Genomic DNA, 26,464 nt, shown 5'->3' with positions numbered 1-26,464 from the left:
CCTTATATTCCTGGGCTCAGTGCTATCATGATGACGCCCTCCATAAACAGGAGCATCTGAGAAACCTTATATTTGATGCGGAAACCATGTTTTCTTTGGAATTTTGGCACTGGACATCTTCCATATTACTAGTGAACACCACTTTTAATGCCCTGCTTGATATTCATTGATTCGTGAACTAAGTTAATTCCATGTTTGATTCTGTCATAGAATCTTGTATCATCTTAAGATGCATTGGGGACAATTTGTTTGTTTGTTCAATCACATCCAACTCTTTGTGGCCCCTTTTTGGGGTTTTCTTGGCAAAGATACTGGAGTCATTTGCCATTTCCTTCTGCAGCTCATTTTACAGATGAGGAAACAGGCAAACAGGGTTAAGTGACTTGCCCAAGATCACACAGGGAGTAAGTTTCTGAGGCTGGATTTTGAGTCTTCCTGAATCCAGGCCCAGCTCTCTATCCACTGTGCCACCTAGACCTTTAACACTTGTATTTTGTTCTAAGTCAAATGTTTATGCTAGATGTGGACCTGGATTTGGAATCAGAGAACTGGTGTGGATTTCATTTCTCTTCATTGCTATCTCTTTTGTCTTAAGTCCTTTTTGCCTCTCTGTGCCTCATTTTCCTCATCTGGTCTCATTGACCTCTAAGGTCAAATGCCAGGATATTTTTGAGTTGCTCAATTGCCTCTGAGGCAATTGTATGACTTCAAAGATGTGGATAGGTGTAGAAAATTGTGTGTGAAAGCCTGCTGCCTCCTTTCTCTTTATGTTTTCAATAAGAATACTCTCAGTTCTTTCATAGAAAATTCTCATAAAAGTTTTGTGCAAATGAGAAAATCACTGATATTTTCTCATTTCACATTTATTTATGAATAGAACTATTCTGATCTTTTTCATTACTTTGGCTTCATTACTTTCATTACATATGTCTGGAAAACGGACTTCTGAGTGCTTTCCCCATTCTGTCACCTATGGATTTCTTCTATATGTGGATTCAGTCCAGCTGTTCTTACAACTTTATCTTCATAGGTGTTGTTGCCACTTCTTAACATTGGGTCTGAGGTGTAGAGTCTAAACCTCATAGTTCTCTTGTCATTGTTGGGGATAGATCAATATAGAAACACCAGGAGTTCTGTTCCATTTTTTTTCATCTATTTGCTGTCCTGTTTTTTGAAGGAAATATTCTTTGCATGATCTTGCTTTCTTTAGTCTGTAGGCCATTTTATCCTCCACTGTTTTTAACTGGGTTTTTTTTTGAGATAATGCTACTTATAATTTTTCATCTTCCTGCTCCAAAATTGTTCACAAGTAAGTTTAAAAGCTAGATCATCACTCTGCCATGAAGTAGGAGAGCCAAGTCTTTTCAGGAATACAGAATGGCATGAGTAAAAGATATGGGAAGGGTACAGAGTTCATTAAAGAACAGACACTAAAATACTTTTGCTGGAGGGGAGCATATAAGATTTATATTCTATAACTATATTATTAATATTATATATAATTTATCATATATACTATGTGCTGTAGTGGATAGAGCACTGGTCTTGGAATCAGGAAGACTCATCTTCATGAGTTCAAATCTGGCTTCAGACTAGCTGTGTGACCCTGGGCAAGTCATTAATTCTGTTTGCCTTAGTTTCCTGAGTTAGAGGAAGAAATGGCAAAGTACTCCAGCATCTTTGCCAAGAAAACCCCAAATGTGGTCACAGAGAATCGGACATGATTGAAATGACCCAACATCAAAGATTTTTGAACAGAAGATTATTCTGGCTATGGCATAAAAATGAATTAGAGTAAAGAGAGTGAGGGGAAAGATCTGTTAGGAGGATGTGGTAATAGCGCAGGTGCATAGCATTGAGGTAACCTGCTAGGGAAGTAGTGGATTAGAGAGGAATGAACAGATGGGAGAGATGTGGTGAAACTAGATTTGATAGGACCTGATAACTCACTGAATGTTAGTGGTAAGGATAAGAAAAGAGTTGGAGAAAACCACAAATTAATGAGCAAAGTTGATAGCACCCTCTGAAAACAGTGAAACTAAGAGGAATCTATTTAGACTGGATGATCATAGACTTGAGTTTGGCCACATTGAGTTTGAAGGGTCAATGATATATCCAGGGGGATTTGTTCTCGAGGTAACTGGTAATACAGACCTGGAATGCAGGACTGAGGATCAACTGCATAGAAGTTTTAGAGTGAATGAGATTTCCAGAAAACCATGTAAAGAGAGAGGAATGGAACCACTAACAGACAACTAAGTAGCACTATCTGTAAGAGGTTAGCAAAAGGATACAGAGACAGAGAAAGAGTGGTCAAAGAAGAGGAGAGATAGGAGGAAAACCAAGATTGTGATGTCTTCAAATCAAAGAAAATATCTGGTAGATGAGGGTGTCAGAAGAAGTGGAGAGATCAAGGAGCACGAGGACTAAATTAACTGATTTGATTCAATGATTAGGTCATAGATAACTTGGGGAGAAGTAGTTTCAATAGAGTGATAGGGGCAAAAGCCAGATGGTGAGAAATTAAGGAGATATAGTGGGTAGTGAAGTAGGAGTCTCAAATGCAAGTTTTTTCATGGAGTTTGGAACAGGAGAAGAGAGATGGGATAGGATCTAGATGGATTATAAATGCAACAGGAAAGCATTGTTAGGATTAGGTAACTTAAGACTATAGCTGAGGAATAGTTACATATGTGTTTTGGAAGAGGGAATGTCCTCATTAGGAGCTCTCTACATTGAGGAAATCACAAGTCCAGATTTAAAAAACAGCAAGATTGAATAACCACTGAATAACTAGTCAGCAGGCTATAGATAACTAACCAATCATTTTCTGTCTGAAAGATAGGCACTTTTATATTATGTCACATTTAGTGCCTTCCTACTTCCTTTGAGAAAGAAGAAAGTGTTTAGGACATACAGGAAAGAGTAGTCTATAAGCCTTGGCCTTTTTTACTCCTTTAACACAAATCATATTTTCTGGTGTTTTAAACCAGGGGTGGGGAACCTGCAGCTTTGAGGACACATGTGGCCTTCCAGGTCCTCAAGTGAGGCCCTTTGGCTGAATCCAAACTTCACAGAACAAATTTTTTTCTGCTCAGTCAAAGGGCCTCACTTGAGGACTGGTAGGGCCACACGTGTCCTTGAGGTTTCAGGTTCCCTACCCTGGGTTTAGAGTCTTGAGTCAATTAAAGTCTTTAATTGTCAAGGTATGTATTAACTTGGCTTGAAGAATCTTATCAAATTATTCAATTTCTTTTTCTTCAATCTTTGCAATAGATTTTGGTATATAAGCTTATGGATGCTTATTGTGAGTACTAAAAATTGAAATGTCAACAAAACTCATAAAATAATGTTTCTTGTTGTACTTTGGCACACAATGAAAGCATTTACATTGATTCCTTGATTTGTCTATATGAGGAGATCCTGTAAACCAACTTCCATTTAGTTGTACTATCTTTGTGTCTTCTAGTTTCCTTTATAGCAAACATGTTGATATAAATATAATTTAGTTCCTCCAGTAGAACATCCTCTCATTGATCGTTGGATGAAGATTTGGGAATAAGAGTATCAAAATTTAAATCAATTTTTTGTGACTTGTCTGAGTATTGAATAACTTTACTCTGCCCCCCCCCCTTTCTGCTGTTCAACTATCTATGTGTTTTATAATTTGCCATGACCAAAAAGTTCGTTGTCAATCTCACATCTTCTGGTGGTGAACTTTTCCAAAGAAGCTCTCTCGGCCTTCAGACCAAATTCTAGGATACTAATTAGGGCTTTTTGAATTTATTCTCTACTTGTAAAACTTTCTAGAATGCTGGCTTACTTCCAGGTCATGTTTAGACATCAGGATGGAACTTTTGTGGATATCTTGTTTCCACATAGTAGATGCTTAATTGTTGTATTGAGGGCAGGAACTCTTTCTACAACCCTCTAATAGAAAGCACAGTTAGCCTACACATGTTAGATCTGTAATAGATTGATTGGTGATTGATTGGTTTTTCATCAACCCTATTCCAAGCAAAAGGGAACATTGAATCTTTCCCTGGATTTTGGATTTCTTGAACCAAACTACAATAGTAGTTAAAAAAAGATCAATGGAGCAAGTACAAGTTAGAGGAGTCCTGGGTGGACAGCAATACATCTGAAAAAAAAGCAGTCATTTTAGTTCAAAGATAAAGGAGACCTGCTTGATAACAGTGCATATACAAAATTAAAAAGAAGTAAAGCTTAGGTATTTTGGTTGCCTATATTTTCAGTATGAGTATGTGTGTGTATATGCGTGTAAAATAATGTTTTCTTGTACTCTTTTTATGTAGGCGTAGATCCAGATCATGAGAGATAATAATCTCATTTTGGCTCTGGACTGGTAAAATAGCATTCAGAATAGTATGTTTAGTTCTAGACACTACATTTTAAGAAGGACATTAATAAATTGGAGGTTATACAGAAAAAAGTGACCAGAATGAGGGAGGAGGAGGAGATGGGATATGTCTGGATGCCATGTCTTATGAGGAATGTGAGAAGGGCCTGGGGATGTTTAGCCTGAAAAAAAAGAGGAGAAAACAATCCCTAAGAGGGTAGGGGTTGGGACTTGATAAAAGATTTTAGGTATTTGAGGCCTGTCATGTGGAAGAGGGGAGTAGGCTTGCACTATGTTCTTCCAGACAGCAGATATATTACCAATATATATGACAGTATAGATTATAATTTAATATAGAGGAGAGCTTCCTAACTATAAAAGCAGTGGAATGATACAAAAAGTGGGTCTGCAAAGTAAGGTCCCCATTGCTGGAAATATCTAGTCAGATACTAGATACTCATCTTTAGAAGATATAAAAGGAATTCCAACATTGGGTGGGACTTCTTAGCTTCCCCCTAACTCCAAGATGTATTGAACCCTGAGGAGTGTTCTTTCTGTTTTTATCTACCTTTCAATTTGTAACTGTGTGAAATAATACTAAAGTCATAAAGTCTATGTGTCAAGGAAGGGGTAGGAAATATTTCAGATGACTAAGAAAGATAATTTGTATCCTACATTGTCTATGTGTTGCTTCTTAATTAGAGGGTGAGTGCCTTGAGATCAGCGACTATGTTGCTTTTTCCATTTGTATCCTCATTGTTTAGTACAATGTAACATTGTGCTTAATAAGCACTTTTTTTGTTCATTCATCCGCAGGATTTGCAATTAAAGCAGAACATGTGTAAGTTATTTTTTCCTATGAAGAGGGTGGATGCTAGCCAAAACTCTAAAGACAAATTTATTCTAGCATCACCCCTTCTCACTCCCCTTTGTCACCTTCTGTCCACTCCCTTGGGTCCCCAGTTGACCTAGACTTGACATTTCTGGCACATATCTCTAATACCACTATTACTAACATCCAGAATTCATCTCTGTCAAGTCCCTGCTCCATCACTGAAATTTAGTTGTATTGTAACCTCCCTTTCTTGGAACCATACTTTCTATTTCTTCCAAGATAGTAAGTAGCTAATTTGGTGAATTAATCCATTCTAAGGCACTAGTAGGAAAAGTCTGAGGTCACTTATTGCTCCCTTTTAATATATTTGTGGTTTAACAGGAGGAAGGGAGAAAACAAGGATTTATTAAATGTCTACTATGTATCAAGTAAGCACTTTACATTTTCTTCTCATAGCAATCATGGGAGGTAGGTAGTATTATCATAGCTGAGGAAACTGAGGCAGACAGAAGTTAAGTAGTTTGTCCAGCGTCACACAGCTAAGCAAGTGTCTGAGGTCAGGCTTGAACTCAGTCTTTCTGACTTGAGGATCAGTGCACTCTCCACCTAACTACCTCATCCTGGGAAAAGAACCATTTGTTTTCATGTTGGGGTCTAGCCTGACCAAGGAATAAAAGGGATAAACAAAGACGTACTGAGTTGAAGTAAATCAATGAACAATTATTCATTGATTAATTATGAAAGCAGGAGGTGAAGCAGATTTAGAAGGGAAGATAATTAGCTTGGTTTTAGGCAGTGTTGAGATTGAAGGGCCAATGTGACGTCCTCACGGATGTTTACTGATGTCAGGTGGAGAAGCAAATTTCAGATAGATTCCAACTGAGGAGTTTGAACTGGAGATACAGATTTGGGAGTCAACTGCATTTAGTCCCTTATTCCAATCTTTAATGAAGAGTAAGCCCTTCTGCTTGCAACCTTCCTTCCATTTACAGGTCTAGTCTTCTTACCTTTTATTCCCCTCCATGCACTCTATGATCCAACTTTATTGGTGTGTTTGTTACATTGCACACACCACAGTTCAACTCTCTGTTGTTGTTGTCGAGTTGTTTTTCAATCATGTCTGACTCTTTGTGAGCCCCTTCCCCCCCCCCCCTAATTTAGGGTTTTCTTGGCAGAGATACTGGATCAGTTTGCCATTTCCTTCTCCAGCTTATTTGCAGGTAAAGAAACTGAGGCAAACAGAGTTAAGTAACTTGCCCAGGGTCACACAGCTAGGAAGTATCTGAAGCCAGATTTGAACTCAGGAAGATGGATCTTCCTGACTCCATGCTTGGTGCTCTATCCATGGCACCACCTAGCTGCTCCAATTTGACCCTTATCTTCAGGTCTTTGCATTGACTGTCCCATGCTGGCATGTTCTCCTTCCTTCCACTTCTTAAAATATTTGCTTTCCTTCAATACTCAGTTCAAATGCCAGCTTCTTCTTGAAGCTTTTCTTTCATGCCTCCCTTCCTCCTGCCCCTCAGTTGCTAGAGGTCTCTTTTCTAAAACTACCTTGTTTTCATTTTGTGTATATGTCCATGGTCTCTCCCCATTAGGGGTTAAACTTCCTGAGGACAGGGAGTTTTTCACTTTTGCCTTTTTAGTCTTAGTACAATGACTAGTTGGTGCTTCATAAATGCCTGCTATGGTCTGAATTAAATATTTATAGAAATTAATTCAGACTATTCATTAGAAGGACAGATACTGAAGCTAAAGCTTAATCACATAACCTCTGTTATGTGGATTAAGTTAAGTGGATTAAGGCAAACAGAGGTTAAGATGAAGCTTCTCATGTAATGAGAAGACAGTGCCACTGGAAATTACCCTGATGTTTGCAAAGATTGCAGGTAAAAGGAAAAGGAGATGGTAGAGGATGGAGATGGATAGAGTGTCATAAAAGCAACAAACGTGAGCTTGGACAGACTTCTGGAGATGGTGGAGGACAGAAGGGCCTGGTGTGGTCCATGGGCTTATGAAGAGCCATATAAGACTGAACCACACCAACAAATGCTTGCTGTGTAATTGTTTACAATGTACAGAACAATTTGCTAGGTGTCAGGGAATGCTGAAATGAATAAATTAGAGGCCCTGGGCTTGAGGCTTCTGCGTTGTGTTTGGGATATAGGACTCATACCTTAAAAAATGGATAATAACACCAAGAAATGCATTATGAATGCCAACAACAAATGAATGCTGCGGGAGGCAGACAATTATCCTATCAATATCCTGACTTTCCCCATCATGGTTTCCATATATCACAGCTCGGCATAAGAAGTTAAATGGGAATTTTTTTAGGAGTTTTGTGGAAACAGCAGACAACACATGAAGACCAGTAGACAACACAGAGCCTATGAACAAATACTTAACCCAAACTTTATAATAAAGTTCCATAAACACTCCATAAAAGAAAAAGAAAAAAAATCAGATTTCTTCTCTAGTATGAAGGCAGGGCCAAAAATTTTTGTGTGGCTATTCCATATTGCTGTGCCCCTAAACACTGTGATATGGAAGGGATACTGCATTTGGAAATGGGAAGACCTGAATACAAAGCCTGACTGCAAGTTTCTGACCTTGTGACTTTGGGCAAATCACAACTGCTCTGGGCCTCACTCTTCTCATTAATAAAATGAAAAGGCTTAGCCTAGGTAACCTGGAAGGCCCTTCCAGTTCTAAGTCTATGACATAACTGTGTGTGCAATAGAAGTTAAAGGGAGGAGTTGTTTCCTAGGGGAAGTGAAGGCTTCCTGGAGGAGATGAGACTTTCTAAATGGACCTTGAAGGACTTGAAAATAGGATTTGGGCAAGGAACAGAGAGAGATTTGTTATTTAACCTGAAGTCATTACTCTAATGGTGAGCGTTTTAGGACATGTCGATGTAAAAGACTGTACGTGGGCAGGATAGTAAAGGAGAAATTTTTGGCTAGATGTGACCTTGATCCTTGTATTAGGTAACTGAGTGTTGGCCTTGTAATCAGGGAGACCTGAGTTCAAATCCTGCCTCAAAGATTTACTACCTGGGTAACCTTGGGCAAGTCACTTAACCTGTTTCAGCATCAGTTTCTCTGTCTATAAAGTGGAGATAATAGTCACCTACCTCACAGGGTTATTGTTTGGAGGACCCATTGAGTTACCATGGGTAAAGTGCTTTGTAAACCTTAAAGTACTATTTAAATGTTGTCCAGTGTTGTCTGACTCTTTGTGACCCAATGAACCATACTGGCCATGGAGTTTTCTTGGCAAAGATGATAGAGTGGGGTGCCATTTCCTTCTCCAGTGGGTTAAGGCAAACAGAGGTTAAGTGACTTACCCAGGGTCACACAGCTAGTAAGTGTCTGAGGCTCAATTTGAACTCAGGTCTTCCTGACTCCTGGCCCACTGCTCTGTCCACTGAGCCATCTAGCTGCCTTCTTTTTAAACATTAGCTTTTATTAATGATAGCATGTAGGTTTCTACCTATCATACTTCTGTACAGGAGTGTAAAGGATGTGGGAAGGAAGCCCTAAGAGACAGCTAGGTGGTATAGTGGATAAAGTGCTAGACCAGAGTTCAGAGTTGGCCTCAGACACTCACTGTGCAACATTGGACAAATCACTCAATTAGTGCTGCCTCAGTTTCCTCACCTATAAAATAGGAATGATAATAGCACCTATCTCCCAGTTATTGTTTTGATAAAATGAAATTTGTAAAGTGCTCTGTGAATCTTAAAAGCACTGTATATGTTATTGATGATGATGATGTCTCAAGTGAAACTTTTCATCATCTTTCTAAAAGTTGGCCAACCAGGAGCCAAAGCCAAGAAGTAGCAATGGAAAGAGCCATGGTTTTCAGAAGCAAACCTTGCCCTTGCCCTTTATTAATACTGTTCTTTACATGGAACTGTGTAAGTATGTGAGGACAGGGTTGACTCTCCAGAAACTCCCAGTCCTTTTGCCTTTGTGGTGAGACATTTATCCCAAAGAGTCTAGAGGGATGTATATGTCTAAAAGGAAGGTAAAAGTCCACCAGAACAGGAGGAAAAGTTGTTTTGACTATTGTGGTCTTGGCTATAAGGACTTTGAGTCAGTTGAATAAAATCTTTCATTTATTATACTGTTAGCCACAGTGTTTGCATGTGAGCTAAGGGTCCCTTTACTTTTACTGTAAAAGACATGAGCTGTATATATTCTTATGTTGGCAGGATGAAACCCTTGGCCAAAGCAAAATGATCCAAATTATAATGTTCCTGGGGTATAACTCTGGGTGAGAGTATGAGCCAAAGAAAGGAAGATATATAAGAATTCTCTTTATGCCTACACTAGTGGTGGGGAACCTGTGGCCTCGTTCTAGGTCCTTGGGTGCTGCCTTTTGACTGAGTCCAACTTTTACAGGACAAATCCCTTTATTAAGGGATTAAGTGGCTACCCAAGGATCTAGAAAGCCACATGTGGCCTCAAGGTCACAGGTTCCCCACCCCTGGCCTACACCTTTAGTTCTAGTATACAGAAATAATTACACCAGTGATGCTCAGTATAATTGTATGTTAGAACCAAACCCTTAATTTGCATTTATTCAGCAAATACTGAGTAAGCACCTACTACATGTCAGGCATTGTACAAGGTGTTCCTAAAATCTGGACACATAGGCAAAAATGCGTATTTTCAAGAAATGAAATGAATGAAATTTTCAACGTTTTATTTAATTGGAATATTAACAGATAACATCTTCAATATGATTTCCATCATTTGTGATGCAAAGGTCGATGCGCTTTGCAAGATTCACATAAACTGGATGTGGTAACTCCACATTGCCGTCAATTTTAGCACATTCACTCTTTATGCGTTCAATCAAATGTGTTGCATCTGTGATTTTTATTGAGTACACTTCCTCCTTTAGCATACCCCAGAAAAGAAGTCAAAGGGGACTAAGGTCTATTAACATATCTCAAACTATGCATTTTTTGCCTATCTGTCCAGCCTTTAGGGACACCCTGTAGGAGGTACTGAAAAAGCAGAGACAAAAATAAGTTTATCTCCGACTTGAGTTTGAGTTGGGGAAAAAATGCATATGACAATGCAAACTCTGAACAAAGTAAAAATAAAGGAATTTTGGGGGACACAAACAAAAGAGAGATCCAGGAAAGGGTTTGCATAGAAGTTGACACTTTGCTGAGCTTTGAAGGAAGCTAGGGAGGTGACATGGGAATGCATTCCAGGCTGTGGGTACAGCGTGGGTAGCAGCATGAGCATGGTAGGGAATGCCATTTACGGTGGAGCAGCAAGTAAGCTAGTTTGTCTGAACTAGAGAATAATGCACAATAAATCTAGACAGGCAGATGGGAGTCTGAATTCACTGAATGTCTGCTTTACTTATACTATATCTGCTCTATTTTTAAAAATAATTGAATATGTAAATTTATCAAGCAGAAGAATTCATTGATTTATGTTTGTAAGTAGCATCTTGATTCTTGAGAATAATGAATGACGACTTGAAAATAACAATACTTTGAAATAAGAAGGAGAATAGGCCCAAATCTAGCCCCATCAAACAGAAACAAAAGGGTACATTGGAGGAGGGGCAGGCCAACCCTGTTTATGCAGGTTTTCACATGACTTTCCTTTTAAAAGAATGTGGACTGAGTCCAAAACAAATAATATTTTGTGAGATGGGAAGACCAAAAGCAAAAGCAAAAAGCAAAAAGGAGGAGGATGGATGATTTTTCTTTAATGTCAAAACTGACATAAACACATCCCCCCCAACCCTTTTGCTCAAGATAATTTTCTCAACAAGACACAGATTGCTCCAGTCTCTGCATATCAGCCTTTGAAGCAATTTCCTTATTATTAGGAGTGGGGGCAGGGTTTCCTTTGAGGATTTTTACAGCAGTGAAGAGTTCCTCCTTTAAATACTTTCACATGATGGGGGGAATTCCTTGTTCAAAGTACTGTCATCACTGGGGATTTTCAGCCATTTATTGTAGATGAAGGCCTTCCTTAGTTTGATTGTCAATAGTGACTCACCTTGGCCTTATGTGTAGTAGGTACTTAATAAATATTTCATAAATGAATGAAAGAAAATGAATTCATCTGAACTGTCCAGGGACGTTTGTAAGGACATTCCTCTTTTCAGGACTGCTGGAAGGAAGGAGTGCCCTCCTCCCCCTCCTGCCTTTTGTTTATCTTACTGAGAGGTTAAAAATGCTTCTCTTTCTTTTTAAAATTCCATTTTCACTTTTATTATGAGCTTAATGAACATCAACAGACATGAGAATTTCAATACAAAGAACAGAAAAAGAGAATTGTGCATTAAATGATGAATGACTCTTAGGTACGGTTTAAGTGTCTATTCAATTTAACACAGTAGTTACAAAACAGCCATACTTACATGGCTCCTGCTGAATTTCCTCATGCTCTCTTCTGTGTCTTGTTTTACTGTATTCACCTGCTCCCCCATTCCACCCACCTTTCCTACCGATGAAAACATTCTCTTATGACAAATATAAATAGTCAAACAAAGGAAATTCATATGCTGGCCATATCTGAAAATGTTTGCCTCATTCTGCACCTCTACTAGGACACCTCCCTGCCAAGAGGCAGGAGGTGTTCTTCATCAGTTGTCTTAAGTTGTGATTGGTCACTCCAACCGCTGAGGTTCTCAAATCCTTCATTCTAGAACTTGTTCTTCTGGTTCCACCCATTTACTCCACATCAGACTGTACAACTCTTTCCAGCTTTCTCTGAATCCATCCCTTTTGCTGTTTTTTTTTATAGTCCGATAATATTTTGTTACATTCATATAGAGAAGGGGAAGGGAATAAACATTTATGTAGTACCTAGAATAGGTCATTCACTATGCTAAGTGCTTGACAAATATTATCTCATTTGATCCTTACAACAACCTTGAGAAGTATCCCCATTTTATAGTTGAGCAAAGTGAGACAGACAGATTCCCTGCTGTAGGTCGTCTGGACAATGCACCCCTCTATTTCCTTGAGCAGTCTCCTACTGGCAGCTGGCTATGTCAGGATTTTGGAGCCAAAGTGACTTTGAGCCTCTTGGAGGGCCCCATTCATTGTAAGTGCAGACTATCTGGGGGCAGAGTCCTGTAAGTCTCCTGGAGCAGTATTATATCAGAAATTCTTTTTGACTCTTGCCAAATTTTGGTTAAGATCCTGTTGGCTTCAGGCCCTTTTTAATTAATATTGTCAATGGCTTCAAAGGTGCTTCCCTGTTTCAAACACCCAAAGGTTTTTGGACATCTTCTTAGGCAGTCCTGGACTGATCAAAGAAGCTTACTGGGGTTTCCCTTTGGTTTCCTTGGCCTTTGTTTCATCTGGCACCTTTTTAAATCTTAGTAGGGATATTTGTCAGGGGAACTGGGCACAACTAATACAGTACCACCTTAAACAGAAGTCCACATGAATCTTTTTTGAAAGATGAATAATAGCCCAAGGGCTGCAGAGTTTTTAATATAGCTGCCCACCAATTTTCTTTTAGACCTTTGGATCTGTAAGCCTTAGACAGTACATTGAATGTTTACTTACAAATTTCCTCCCCAGCTCAAAAGGTACACCATCCATTTTATATTGGTTTAGAAATGTTAATCCCTACAATGCTCCTTTTTCTCAGAGTCCCTCCCAATATTTAGGTGGTGCCAAGGTAAACAAACAAATTGCACTTTTCAAGCATCAGTACCTAAGTAGCACACATTGAAACCATTTGAGGACTTCCATCCTATCCCACTTGACCTAATCCTTTATGATGCTCTGGAGACATCGCAAACTCAACATGTGCAAAAACCGAACTCATTATCTTTCCCCTAGAACCAGTTTCTCTTCCAAACTTCCCTATTTTTGTCAGAGGTATCTCCACTCCTCCGCTCTCAAAGTCTGTAATGTTGGCATTATACTCACTTCCTTACCTTCTCCCTTACTTCCTTCACCCCATATAATTAGTCAGTTGCAAAATATTGCCATTCCTATTGTTGTACCAGAAGCGAGTGAGACACACCACAGAATATAAGTTTTAAGTGGAGAATTTATTAGCCGGCGGCCATTGGGGTACTGCACCACAAATCAATGGCCAATGTGTTGGGGTGACAGCTTGGCTTATATAGGATATGTGGGGGTACAGGGTGGGGGGAGCAGGAACAAAGGTCCTGGCTGATCAAAAGATTCAGTCAGGTTATCGTACTAGTGGGATAATCTCATTTACATTCCTTGGTGGAGTCACGGAGCGCCAGGGATATCTGCTAGAAAGGGTCTGCCAGGTTATCCTTCAGTGGGATGGTCCTATCTATTGACATTCCTTGGTGGAGTCATGGAGTCCCAGGGGGTTTGCTAAATGCCAAAGATATCTGAGTCCATTCTTTCTGGGGGTGCTTGTCAGTAGCTAAGGGTTTCTCAGGGGTTCCTAATTTTCCTTGTATTGCACTATCATCCTAACATCTTTTGCATTTGACTTTTTCTCTAATCACACAGTAGCCACCTTATTTCCTACCTTTACCATTTCTTCACTAGATCATTTAAAAGAACTCCAAATTTGGCCTCCCTTTCCAAGTTTCACCTTATCCAACCCATTTTTCATGCAGTTGCCACACTGATTTGCCCAAAGCACAGTTCTTATCAAGTTACAAACCCTTACTCAATAAATTCCATTGGCTCCCTATTACCTCTAGGATAAAATATAAATTCTTTTGTTTAGTTTTTAAATCCCTTCACAACTTAGTCCCATCCTGTCTTTTCAGGATGGGTAGGTCTAATTCAGGCTGGTCTAGCGGTTCAGGCTTGGGATCAGAACAAAATGAGACACTAGCAGACCATCTTCTTTCAAAAACTATCCCTATCCATTTGATGCAGTTTGGGGTGCTGTGAACCCTAAAATGCAAAGGTACAGGGAGTCTGCCTTGAAAGAATTTGACCACTTGAGCCTTCTTTCAGTGAGTAGTGAGGCTTTATTATAACACTGGTTAGGCGGGCAAGATTCCTAGTAAATTTGCAAATTGATGAGGATGGGAATGATATTTATATACAGAAAAATTCTCTGAGAAGATCTGGATGGAATTAAGGAGTGGCAAGTAGCCTGGGGTGGGCCAGGTGCAGACAATGAAAGGAGTTAAGTGGTCTGGGCTGGGTGAGAGGGCCACCATGAAAGGATGGTTAAAAGGATTATTGAGTATCTAGGTAGACCGGGATGGGCTGGATGCCTCAGGCAAAAGTTCAGGGGCTTTTAGGGCTCCCTTTGCCCCATCACTTTGACCACTTATCTATTAAGGGAATGGCTGTTAATGTCACATATTTGTGTTAATTCCCTACATATTTAAAATATCAGAATTTCATTGGTGATTTTGATGGATAAGTGTTTTTTTAATCCTACTATTCCTCCTCTATTTTTATCTTCATTCTTTATGTTTGTGTAGAAACTTTTAAATTTTATATAGTCAAAATTATCTGTTTTGTCTTTTGTGATCTTTTCAACCATTTGTTTAGTTAAGAATTCTCTCCCTAGTCATAGTTATGAAAGATACCTGATACTGTTCTCTCGTCATTTTTTTTCAACCTTCTGATCTTTTCAAGTTTAGGTTGCATCTGCTTTAGGTACACTTTGAGCTCATGGTGGTATATTGTGTAAGATGTTAGTCTAAACTTAATTTCTGCCAAACTGCTTTCCAGTTTTCTAAGCAGTTCTTATAAAAAAAAAGAGTCCTTTATGTAATAATGTATGTTCTTGGCTTTATTGAACATTGGGCTAATGCTTTTAATTGCTTATTTCTTACTTATATAGTCTGTTCCATTTATCCATTTTCCTCATAACCAGTGGCAGATAGTTTTGATGACTACTCCACTATAGCATATATATATATATATATATATATATATATATATATATATATATATATATATATATAATTATATAGTATATAATATAATATAATAATAAAAAAGATCTAGGAATGCTAGGCTCCCTTCATTCATATTTTTCATTATTTCTCTTGAGATTCTGGACCTTTCATTCATTGAAATCAAATGCTACTATTTTTTTTTCTAGTTCTATAAAACTATTCCATTGGTATAGCATTAAATCTCTAAATTATTTTAGGTACTAGTGCCACTTTTATTATAGCGACTCAGTCCAAACACAAGCTGAGCTGTGAATATTTCTTTAATTATTTCTACCTCTGTTTCTGTAAAAAAGTATTTATTATAAATCTTGTATGTGTCTTGGTAGGTTAAATAAAGGCCCTTCTATGGCTATATTTTTAGAAGTTTCATATTTTGTTAAAAGCAGAATTTTGTTAAAGGTTATGTACCTTTTGAAATAACTGTGTGGTTTTTGTAATCTTTGTCATTTATATGATTATAGGATTAGTTGTACTAATTGTTTCCCTCATGTTGATTCATCTCTGGGATGTTTCCAACGTGATGATTGTAAATTATTTCTAGTGTATATTATTTTAGTCTCCTCTTCCACTTTATATAGGTATTTGTGTAAAATAATTTTTTCATGTATTTAATGGAAGAAAACACACACAATATTATAACATTAATTACCCACTGGGGTAGACCACACAGAATGGGACTGGTGACTCTTTACAGAATCACTTGTGCAAACCATTAAATTCAAGGTGCATTCAAGCGTTGTTCACAGTCTTGTTGATTTAATTGTGTTAGCTTTTTTTTCATTATTTCAACATGTTTGAAATTGTAGTCATCAGCTGGGCACTTGTACATTAGAACAAAATAACACATTGATGTCAATAAATAACAGAAAATGGTGATATACTTACAAGAAGGAATATTTATTTCAATACTTCAAGAAGATGTGTTTTTATTGATGAGAGTTCTGCATCTACCCATTATGATCATCACCATTCAACAAGTCGCTAGATGGACTTTTAAAATGAGAATAGCCACAAAGTTTATCACTTTGCAGCCAAACTATGTATCTATCATTTATCTATCATCTGTTGTCATATCTATCATTTATCAAACTGTCATCCATATATTTCATCTACTATTATCTTTTATCTATCATTTGTTATCTTCTATCATTTATCTATCATCTCTTGTTAACTGTTTTCCTTTTCTTCCCCCTTCAAGTTAAGTGTGAGGCATATATTAAGGATTTCTGTACTATGTTTTGTTGTTGTTCAGTCATTTTTCAGTTGTGTCTGATTCTTTGTGACCCTGTTTAGAGTTTTCTTATTAAAGATAGTAGAGTGGTTTGCCATTTCCTCCTCCAGTTCATTTTACAGATGAGGAAACTGAGGCAAACAGGGTTAAGTGACTTGCCCAGGGTCACGGAGATAGTAAGTGTCCAAGATGAGATTTGAAGTCATGAAGATGAGCCTTTTGGACTCTAGACCCCTGACTTCTATCTACTGTACCACCTAGCTACCCACACTGTGTTTGGTATATATTTGAAAGCACATTTCTAGCTGAAAGACATTTATCTCATTCTCTCCGTTTTTGTCCTTGTCCCCTTTCTCCCTAGGTTGGCCCTCCTTCCATGATGTGATAAGTTCCGATGCAATTACATTCACGGATGACTTTTCCCATGGGATGCATAGGGTTGAAACAAGCTGCTCTCAGGTCAGTTATCAACACATGAAATTCATCGATGGTAAAATACAACTTTTACCTGTGCATTGTGAAATATGCCCAAGATACGTGCATGATTATGTCAAGTAAAGTTACCAAGGCCAATTAATCACTTACGAGAGTGACATCTGAACAACAGAAATAAAAATGGGGGTGGTGGCAGGGAGCAAGGAAGAAAGAGGGAAAGAATATCAACCTTACTTACCTCGGATCTCAAAAAATGAATTGTCCTTAAGACATGAGAGTCCCTAACACACCCTTACTTGGCCTGCTGTGAGAAGAATCACTCCCTCCCAGCCTTTTCCACTTTCTAATACTTAGGCATAATACCTCTTTTAAATGTTCCATCCTCTGCATACCAGTCTCTGAAGCCCTCAAAATGGGACTAATCTAAGTGTGTAATTAGTTCTCCCCACTCTCTCCTTTTGTGCTACCATTCTTGGTCCATTCGTAATATAATTTACCCCACAAATTACTCTTTCTGGTGTAAAAATATACTCCCCCCCAACTTTAGGATGAACAATAATTGGGATAACAAAACCAATACTGACCATAGGAACTTACATTTATGTAGTGCCTTATGATTAGAAAAAAAATTACTTCATGTTCTTGTTTAATGTTCACAGCTACCTTATTAGGTGGTGTGTGGGATGAAAGACCCTCACCAATTAAAAAGCTAATAAGGAGCCATCTCAGGGTGGGAACAGAAATAAATTTTATTCAATTCTCAAGAATAGGGCATCCCCTACCAGAACAGATCTAGCGAGGGAGGTGCTTTACAAAAGGCAAAGCACCAATAATTATACCTAACAGAAGAGAATTCCCGCCCACCTCTGACTCTTCTCACCATTGGCTGGGAGGCGGGGTTGCAATCTGAGCATGAAAGCTAGGCAAAGAACTGGGAAATTGAGGCACAGAAACTCCAATTCCCATTCCCTTAGTTAATGTTTACAACTGAGGTGACATCTATAAATCTAAAGAAGGAGAATAGGATAAGGGGAGGGGGAGACCCTCTCCATTCTTCTACAGTACTTTACAGTAAAGGAAAGCAGGTCACAGTGACCCTATTCTTACTGAGCAAATCTTTAAACCAGAACCAGAAGAAAGAACAAAAAGTTTCAGGGTAAACTTTCCCAGAGGATGAGCCATCAGACTCTCATGGCCTCAGAATTTTCCACTTCCCTATTTCTTGATTTTTTTAAACATTTCTTAGTATAGATATAGATATATATTTATACATATCTTCCCTGTGAAGCCTTCACATTTTATTTACCTCACACAGGCAGTAAACATATTACTACAAAATTGGCATTCTATATCTGACAAAGCTGCTATGGGAAAGCCCTTTGCACACTGTAAAGGGACATATTCAGAAATGTCACATATCATGTCCTCATCATTGTTATTGTTATTAGCATAATCTCATTCTTCTCATTTTTATTGATGGGGGTTCAGATAGAAATGGTCTTGAGACAAGTTGCTCTCCTACTAATATGTGCTTTTTGTAGTTAAAAAAAAAGCATTAGGATATAAGTTTATAATCTGGAAAAGCATCCTGGAAAGCATCCTTTGATACAATTCCAGTAGCAGCCAAGATAAAAGGAATGATATATCTCTTATCCTATTCCACATGGTTCTGGTTTCCTTTGGTAGGTCTCTACATTTTGAAGGCTTTTCATCCTATGTAGCTTAGAGAATATAAGTATTTGTTATGGAGACATCTACTGAAACATTATTTTCTTAAGTTTTAATAAATCAGTTTAAGCCAGAGATGTCAAACTCCAGCTGGTAAAACTCATGAGTGTGGCCTGAACCAAATGAAAATGTACATTCAGTACAACATAGATAATGTTAACTTGTAGTTTTCTAAGTCAACATGTTTCCTCTTCAAAAAATGAAGGACAAACGCAACAATAACTTAGCACAGTGTCTGACAGGTGGCAGGTGTTTGGTAAATAGCAGAATGGTAGAAAGAGCCAGAAGACCTGAATTCAAGCTCTAGTTCTGATACATATTGAATGTGTGACCCTGGGCAAGTCTTTTAACCTCTAACTTTTGAATTTCAGAGAAGAGAGTTCCAAATACTAATTAAATCACAGTTCTAGTCCTTTCTTCCATTCTTGTAGTGTTTAAGTTATTCCCTGATTGAAAATGAATGGAGCTGTAGATCAAAAGTAGAAACAAACAGCTTTTTAAATAATAGCCTAGAGATCTGAGAAAGTTAATGAAGTTTCCATTTTATTCCTTACCACTGAGTAACAGCTAAGACTGGGAGAAACTTGATTAGCATAATAATAAAATGTAAATGAAAGTAAAGCTTTAATTTTTTTATTATTCATAACAGGTAGCATTTATATAGAACTTTAAGGTTAACAAAGCACTTGTTGACCATATAAATAACAAACTAATAGAAATCATATGATTATCTCAATATTCGTAGAAATGGTATTTTTGACAAAATATAGCACTCATTCCTATTAAAAACACTAGGAAGTAAATGAAGTTTTCCTTAAAATTATAAACAGTATCTACCTAAAACCATCAGCAAGCATTACATATAGTGAGGATAAACTAGAAGCTTTCCCAATAAGATCAGGGGTGAAGCAAGGATGCCAATTATTACCTCTATTGTTCAATATTGTACAAAGTAGGTTAGCTTTAGCAATAAGAGAAGAAAAAGAAATTGAAGGAATTAGAATAGGCAATGAGAACACAAAACTATCACTCTTTGCAGATGATATGACAGTATACTTAGAGGATCCTAGAGAATCAACTAAAAAACTACTTGAAATAATTAACAACTTTAGCAAAGTTATAGGATATAGAATAAAACCCAAATAAATCACCAGCATTTCTGTATATTATTAACAAATCCCAGCAACAAGAGATAGAAAAAGAAGTACCATTTAAAATAACTGTAGACAATATAAAACACTTGGGAGCCTACCTTCTAAAACAAATCCAGGAAATATATGAACACAATTACAAAACACTTTTCACATAAATAAAGTCAGATCTAAATAATTGGAAAAATATTAATTGCTCATGGGTAGGCTGAGCCAATATAATAAAAATGGCAATTCTACCTAAATTAAAAACGACCAAACTAAACTAAAAACTACCACAAAAATTATTTTATAGAGCTAGAAAAAATAACAAAATTCACCTGGAAGAACAAAAGGTCAAGAAAATCAAGGGAACTAATGAAAAAAAAATGCAAAGGAAGGTGGCCTAGCTGTACCGGATCTAAAACCATGTTATAAAGTGGCAATCACCAAAACTCTTGGTGCTGGCTAAGAAATAGAGTGGTGGGTCAGTGGAATAGGTTAGGTACACAAGACACAAGACACAGTAGTAAATGACTATAGTTATTTGCTGTTTGATAAACCCAAAGATACCAGCTTCACTATTTGAAAAAAACTTCTGGGAAAACTGGAGAAGAGTATGGCAGGAACTAGGCAGAGACCAACATTTTACACCATATACCAAGATAAGGTCAAAATGGGAAACTTATTTCACACATAAACTTGTTGAAGAATGAAGATTATCTGTTTCTTTTCTTTTTTTTTTAATAAATATGAGACATGCAATCAAATATGAAACCTGGCATATAAATAATATTAATGACACTTTATCAATTGTTTGTTCCTTTTACCTGATGAAGAGCTGCTCATTATTTCTTGAGCTAGAAACTAAATAAGTGATGACTTCATTCAGCCACCTAAAAGACTTGACCACACTTGAACGTATGAAGTCATATATTTCCTGAGAGAAAGTGGCACATTGTAATTTGTGCTTTAGATATAAAGTTCACTTTGGTCCTATTCACCTTGGTGAAAGTTATTGTTAGGCTGTTAACATTTTTGAAAGATGGTGGTGGTTTTCTTTCCTTCCTTCTTCCTTCATTCTTTCCTTCCTTCTTTCCTTCCCTTCCTCCTTCCTTCTCTCCCTCCTCTTTTTTCTTTCTTTTTCTTCCTCCCTCCCTCCCTCCCTTCCTTCCTTCCTTGCTTGCTTCCTCCCTTCCTTCCTTCCTTCCTTCCTTCCCTCCTTCCTTCTCTCCCTCCTCTTTCTTTCTTTTTCTTCCTTCCTTTCTTTTTGTTTCCTTCTTTCTTTCTTCCTTCCTTTCTCTTTCCTTCTTTCTTCCTTCTTTCCTTTCTCCTTCTTTCTTTCTTTCTTTTTCTTTCTTTCTTTCTTCCTTCCTTCCTCTCTCTCTCTCTCTCTCTCTCTCTCTCTCTCTCTCTCTCTCTCTCTCTCTCTTTCTATTTTGCCCTCTAAGCTAGTTAAGACTCCCTCAGAAACACCAAAAACAATTAATAAATAAATGGAAATGAAGAGAGAATGTTAAATTTCCCTTAAGTACCACTGTTTTATATCTCTTAGGTTTTAGGTACATGAGCCAATGTTTATGTGAATGAATTCTCTTTCTCAGAGTAGCCCCCAGCAGAGGTGACATCAGTAACTTAGTAGTAGTCAAGGAAAAATGATGCGTTAGTGATATCTTTCAGTGGTTAAAAATAAATTAAGCAGAAATCCCTTGCTGAGAGGAGTTAACATCCATGAAAGATATCGATTCAAACTTAGCATAACTCTTGGTCCTTCCTTTAATGGAATTGGTGATCAATGGTTACTTTTCCTGGGCACCAGCAAGTCAAGTTTCTTTTCCTTAACAGTTGATTATTGAAGGAATGGCCATGACCACACTCCCTTTGGGAGTCTTTTTCAACCCCCTAAATTTATATTATTTAGAAGGGATTTTTCACATTGCTTATCTCAAGCTTTTAATTTTAAAGGAGGGAAAGAGAGAGAGGCAGAGAGACAGACAGACAGAGAGACAGAGAGAGACAGAGAGACAGAGACACAGACACACACACACACACACACACACAGACAGACATGGACAGAGAGAGTCAGAGACAGAGAAAGAGAAAGAGAGAGACAGGGACAGGGACAGAGACTGAGAGACAGAGGAAGATAGAGACAGAGAGACAGACAAAGAGAAAGACGAGACAGGCAAAGAGAGAGAGAGAGAGAGAGAGAAGAGGGGAAGGGAGGAAAGTGCCATTTACCCTGGCATATATGAAAATATATGTTCTAATTAATAAGTTCCATGTCAACTGTAGAAAACAATAAGACTTTACAGAAACTTATTGCTTGTTATCCCCTTCCCCAGATGGATGAAACTATGGGATGTCTGCCAGGGAAATACAATATACTGTGGGAACATTGACAAAGTATTATTTCAAGTAATTTAAAAACATATTGATACTTTGCATTCTTATTTCTTTTAATTTGTGTTTTGCATGTATTTGCTTAATTTTTAAACTTTTTCTTTTTTGAAATTTTTCTTGCTTTTGAAAGACTTCCAATTCAAGAATAATTCCTTTCTTTTTTAGAATTCATTGTTTTAAAAAACTTATTCAAGTCTGACTTCATATTTTTTGCATCATACTCTAGATTTCTTCATTTCCATAATCCTACACTCAATTGTTTTATTTTTTCTCACTTTATTTTATTTTATTTTTTAAAATGCAATTTATTTATTTAACATATTTGGTTTTCAGCATTGATTTTCACAACATTTTGAATTACAAATTTTCTCCCCATTTCTACCCTCCCCCCCCACTCCAAGATGGCTTATATTCTGGTTGCCCTGTTCCCCAGTCAGCCCTCCCCTCTATCACCCCCCTCCCCTCTCATCCCCTTTTCCCTTCCTTTCTTGTAGGGCAAGATAAATTTCTACACCCTATTGCCTGTGTATCTTATTTTTTAGTTGCATATAAAAATTTTTTTGTCTTTGAAAATCTGATTTTAAAACTTTGAGTTCCAAATTATCTTCCCTCTTCCCTTCCCACCCACCCTCCCTAAGAAGTTTAGCAATTCAACCTAGGCCACACATGTATTATTATGTATAACCCTTCCACAATACTCATGTTGTGAAAGGCTAACTACATTTTGCTCCTTCCCAACCCATCCCGCTTTATTGAATTTTCTCCCTTGACCCTGTCCCCTTTCCAAAGTGTTTGTTTTGATTACCTCCATCCCCATCTGCCCTCCCCTCCATCATCCCCCCGCCTTTTATTTTTTATTTTTTTTTTATCTTCCTCCCTCTTCTTTCCTGTGGGGTAAGATACCCAACTGAGTATGTATGGAATTCCCCCTCAGGCCAAATCTGATGAGAGCAAGGTTCACTCATTCCCCCCTCACCTGCCCTCTCCCCTCCTCCCATAGAACTGCTTCCTCTTGCCACCTTTATGCGAGATAATCTTCCCCATTCTATCTCTCCCCATCTCCCTCTCTCAGTATGTTACTCTCTCATCCCTTAATTTCATTTTATTTCTTTTAGATATCTTCCCTTCATCTTCAACTCACCCTGTGTCTGCTCCCTCTCTTTTACATATATATATATATATATATATATATATATATATATATATATATAAACACATATATATATATATACACATACATACACATACATACATATACACATAGATACATACATACACATTCACTTATATATATACATAAACATATATATATATACATATATATATACATATATGCATATTCCCTTCAACTACCCTAATACTGAGGTCTCATGAATCATACACATCATCTTTCCATGTAGGAATGTAAACAAAACAGTTCAACTTTAGTAAGTCCCTTGCAATTTCCCTTTCTTGATTACCTTTTCATGCTTCTCTTGATTCTTGTGTTTGAAAGTCAAATTTTCTATTCAGTTCTGGTCTTTTCACTGAGAAAGCTTGAAAGTCCTCTATTTTATTGAAAATCCATATTTTGCCTTGGAACATGATACTCAGTTTTGCTGGGTAGGTGATTCTAGGTTTTAATCCTGGCTCCATGGACCTCCGGAATATCGCATTCCAAGCCCTTCGATCTCTTAATGTAGAAGCTGCCAGATCTTGGGTTATTCTGATTGGGTTTCCACAATACTCAAATTGTTTCTTTCTGGCTGCTTGCAGTATTTTCTCCTTGATCTGGGAGCTCTGGAATTTGGCAACAATATTCCTAGGAGATTTCTTTTTGGGATCTATTTGAGGAGGCGATCGATGGATTCTTTCAATTTCTATTTTGCCCTGTGGCTCTAGAATATCAGGGCAGTTCTCCTTGATAATTTCCTGAAAGATGGTATCTAGGCTCTTTTTTTGATCATGGCTTTCAGGTAGTCCAATAATTTTTAAATTATCTCTCCTGGATCTATTTTCCAGGTCAGTGGTTTTTCCAAGGAGATATTTCACATTGTCTTCCATTTTTTCATTCCTTTGGTTCTGTTTTATAATATCCCGATTTCTCATAAAGTCACTAGCTTCCACTTGCTCCAATCTAATTTTTAAAGTAGTATTTTCTTCAGTGGTCTTTTGGACCTCCTTTTCCATTTGGCTAATTCTGCCTTTCAAGGCATTCTTCTCCTCATTGGCTTTCTGGAGCTCTTTTGCCATTTGAGTTAGTCTGTTTTTTAAGGTGTTGTTTTCTTCAGTGTATTTTTCAGTATTTTTTTGGGTCTCATTTAGCAAGTCATTGACTTGTTTTTCATGGTTTTCTCACATCCTTCTCATTTCTCTTCCCAATTTTTCCTCTATTTCTCTAACTTGCTTTTCCAACTCCTTTTTGAGTTCTTCTATGGCCTGGGGCCAGTTCATGTTTTTCTTGGAGGCTTTGGTTGTAGGCTCTATGACTTTGTTGTCTTCTTTAGGCTGTATGTTTTGGTCTTCTTTGTCACCAAAGAAAGAATCCAAAGTCTGAGACTGAATCTGGGTGCGTTTTCGCTGCCTGGCCATATTCCCAACCAACTAACTTGACCCTTGAGTTTTTCAGTGGGGTATGACTGCTTGTAGACTAACGAGTTCTATGTTCTACGTTTGGGGGGGAGGTGCCAGCTCTGTCAGAGCCGCACTCCTCCTTCCCCAAGGACCCCCAGTCCAGACCTGGCTAGATCTTCAGCAGGCTGTTGCACTCCTGCTCTGATCCGCCACTTAATTCCTCCCACCAGGTGGGCCTGGAGCCAGAAGTAACAACAGCTGTAGCTGCCCCACCTCCGCTGCCCCCGGGGCTGGAAGCCGAACCACGAACTCCTTCCACTCCCGCAGCTTTTCCCACTAACCTTCTCCGCAGTCTTTGGTGTCTGTGGGTTGAGGGGTCTGGTAACCGCCGCAGCTCACATATTCAGGGCGCTAGGGCCCCCTCTGCCCGGCTTCTGGTCTGGATCATCCACGCCGCTCAGGCTGGGCTCTGCTCCACTCCGTTCCCAGCTCCCAGCTCCGTGTGGAATAGACCTCACCCAGAGACCATCCAGGCTGTCCTGGGCTGGAACCCTGCTCCCCTCTGCTGTTCTGTGGGTTCTGCCGTTCTAGAATTGGTTCAGAGCCATTTTTATAGGTTTTTGGAGGGACTCGGGTACGGAGCTCACTCTAGTCCGTGCTTACCAGCCGCCATCTTGGCTCCACCCCCCATTTTTTCTCACTTTAATTTCTACAATTTCTTTCTTTTTTTTTTTTTTGGTGAGGCAATTGGGGTTAAGTGACTTGCCCAGGGTCAAACAGGTAGTAAGTGTCAAAACAGCTGAGGCTGGATTTGAACTCAGGTCATCCTGACCTCAGGGCCAGTGTTCTATCTTCTGTGCCCCAAAGCTGCCCCAATGTCTACAATTTCTAATCCCTTCATGGGAATGTAGCAAGTATGAGTGGCATGTAGTATGAATGAGAGGATCATAAGGCCTTATAGAATGCATATACCCAAACATGTGAATAAGACCTTCTCACTTGTAAATAAAACCTGAATCAAGATTAAGCAATCAACAAACTAGCACTTATTAAGCACCTATAATATTCAAGTTACTATGCTAGGCTCTGTGGCTGCAAAGTCAAAGAATGGAACAATTCTTGCTCTTAAGACACTTCCTACCAGGAAAGATAACAAATATGCATGTATATGTATATATACATAAATTGATATTTATGTGTAACTCCATTAAATTTTAGCATGTTATCATTCTAACCTATCAAAATCCTTTTGGATTTTTATTATGTCACTCCTAAATGTCATCTTTTTCTCCAAGCTTCATGTTATCTACAAGTTTGATAAATTGCCTTTATTCAAAATGCATATAAAACTGTTGAATAGCTCCTGGCTAAGGACAGATCTTTAGGGAGCTCTGTCAGAGATTACTTCCCATTGATGTTGATATATTAATGGCAATTCATTGAATCTGGACATTCAACCAGTTCTAAATTCATTTAACTATGATATCACAGGGGACACTGTCAGTTATCTTATGCAATCTAGGCATTCTTTTTTGTTGTTCAGTGATGTCCAACTCTTTGTGACTTCCTTTGGGATTTTATTGGCAGAGATATTGGAGTGGTTTGCCATTTCCTCTCCAGCTTATTTTACAGATGAGGAAACTGAGGCAAACAGGGTGAAATGGCTTGCCCAGGGTCACACAGCTAGTAAGGTTCTGAGGCCAGATTTGAACTTAGGAAGATGAGTCTTCCTTATTTCAGGCCCAGCACTCTATCCACTGTACCACCTTCTCTCACTACCCACTTACATCTCAAATCATTGCATTCTGGCTTCTGTTCCCTCCCCTAGATGAAGCTGCTGTCTTCTGCAATGTTTGTCCCTGTCGATTACC

The 26,464-nt window shown here is 38.2% G+C and overlaps 1 protein-coding gene across 1 annotated transcript in view; it reads left to right on the top strand.

The window, feature by feature from the left end:
- Positions 1-26,464, top strand: part of MSRB3 (methionine sulfoxide reductase B3) — a 200,866-nt gene that overhangs the window by 162,438 nt on the left and 11,964 nt on the right. Inside the window, exon 6 of the mRNA XM_036760234.1 lies at positions 16,706-16,803. Coding sequence (XP_036616129.1) covers positions 16,706-16,803 — 98 coding nt within the window. The remainder of the gene's footprint in view (positions 1-16,705; positions 16,804-26,464) is intronic.

Source organism: Trichosurus vulpecula, chromosome 5 (assembly GCF_011100635.1).
Source record: "Trichosurus vulpecula isolate mTriVul1 chromosome 5, mTriVul1.pri, whole genome shotgun sequence".
NCBI lineage: Eukaryota > Metazoa > Chordata > Mammalia > Diprotodontia > Phalangeridae > Trichosurus > Trichosurus vulpecula.
This window is presented reverse-complemented; position numbering and strand designations above follow the sequence as displayed.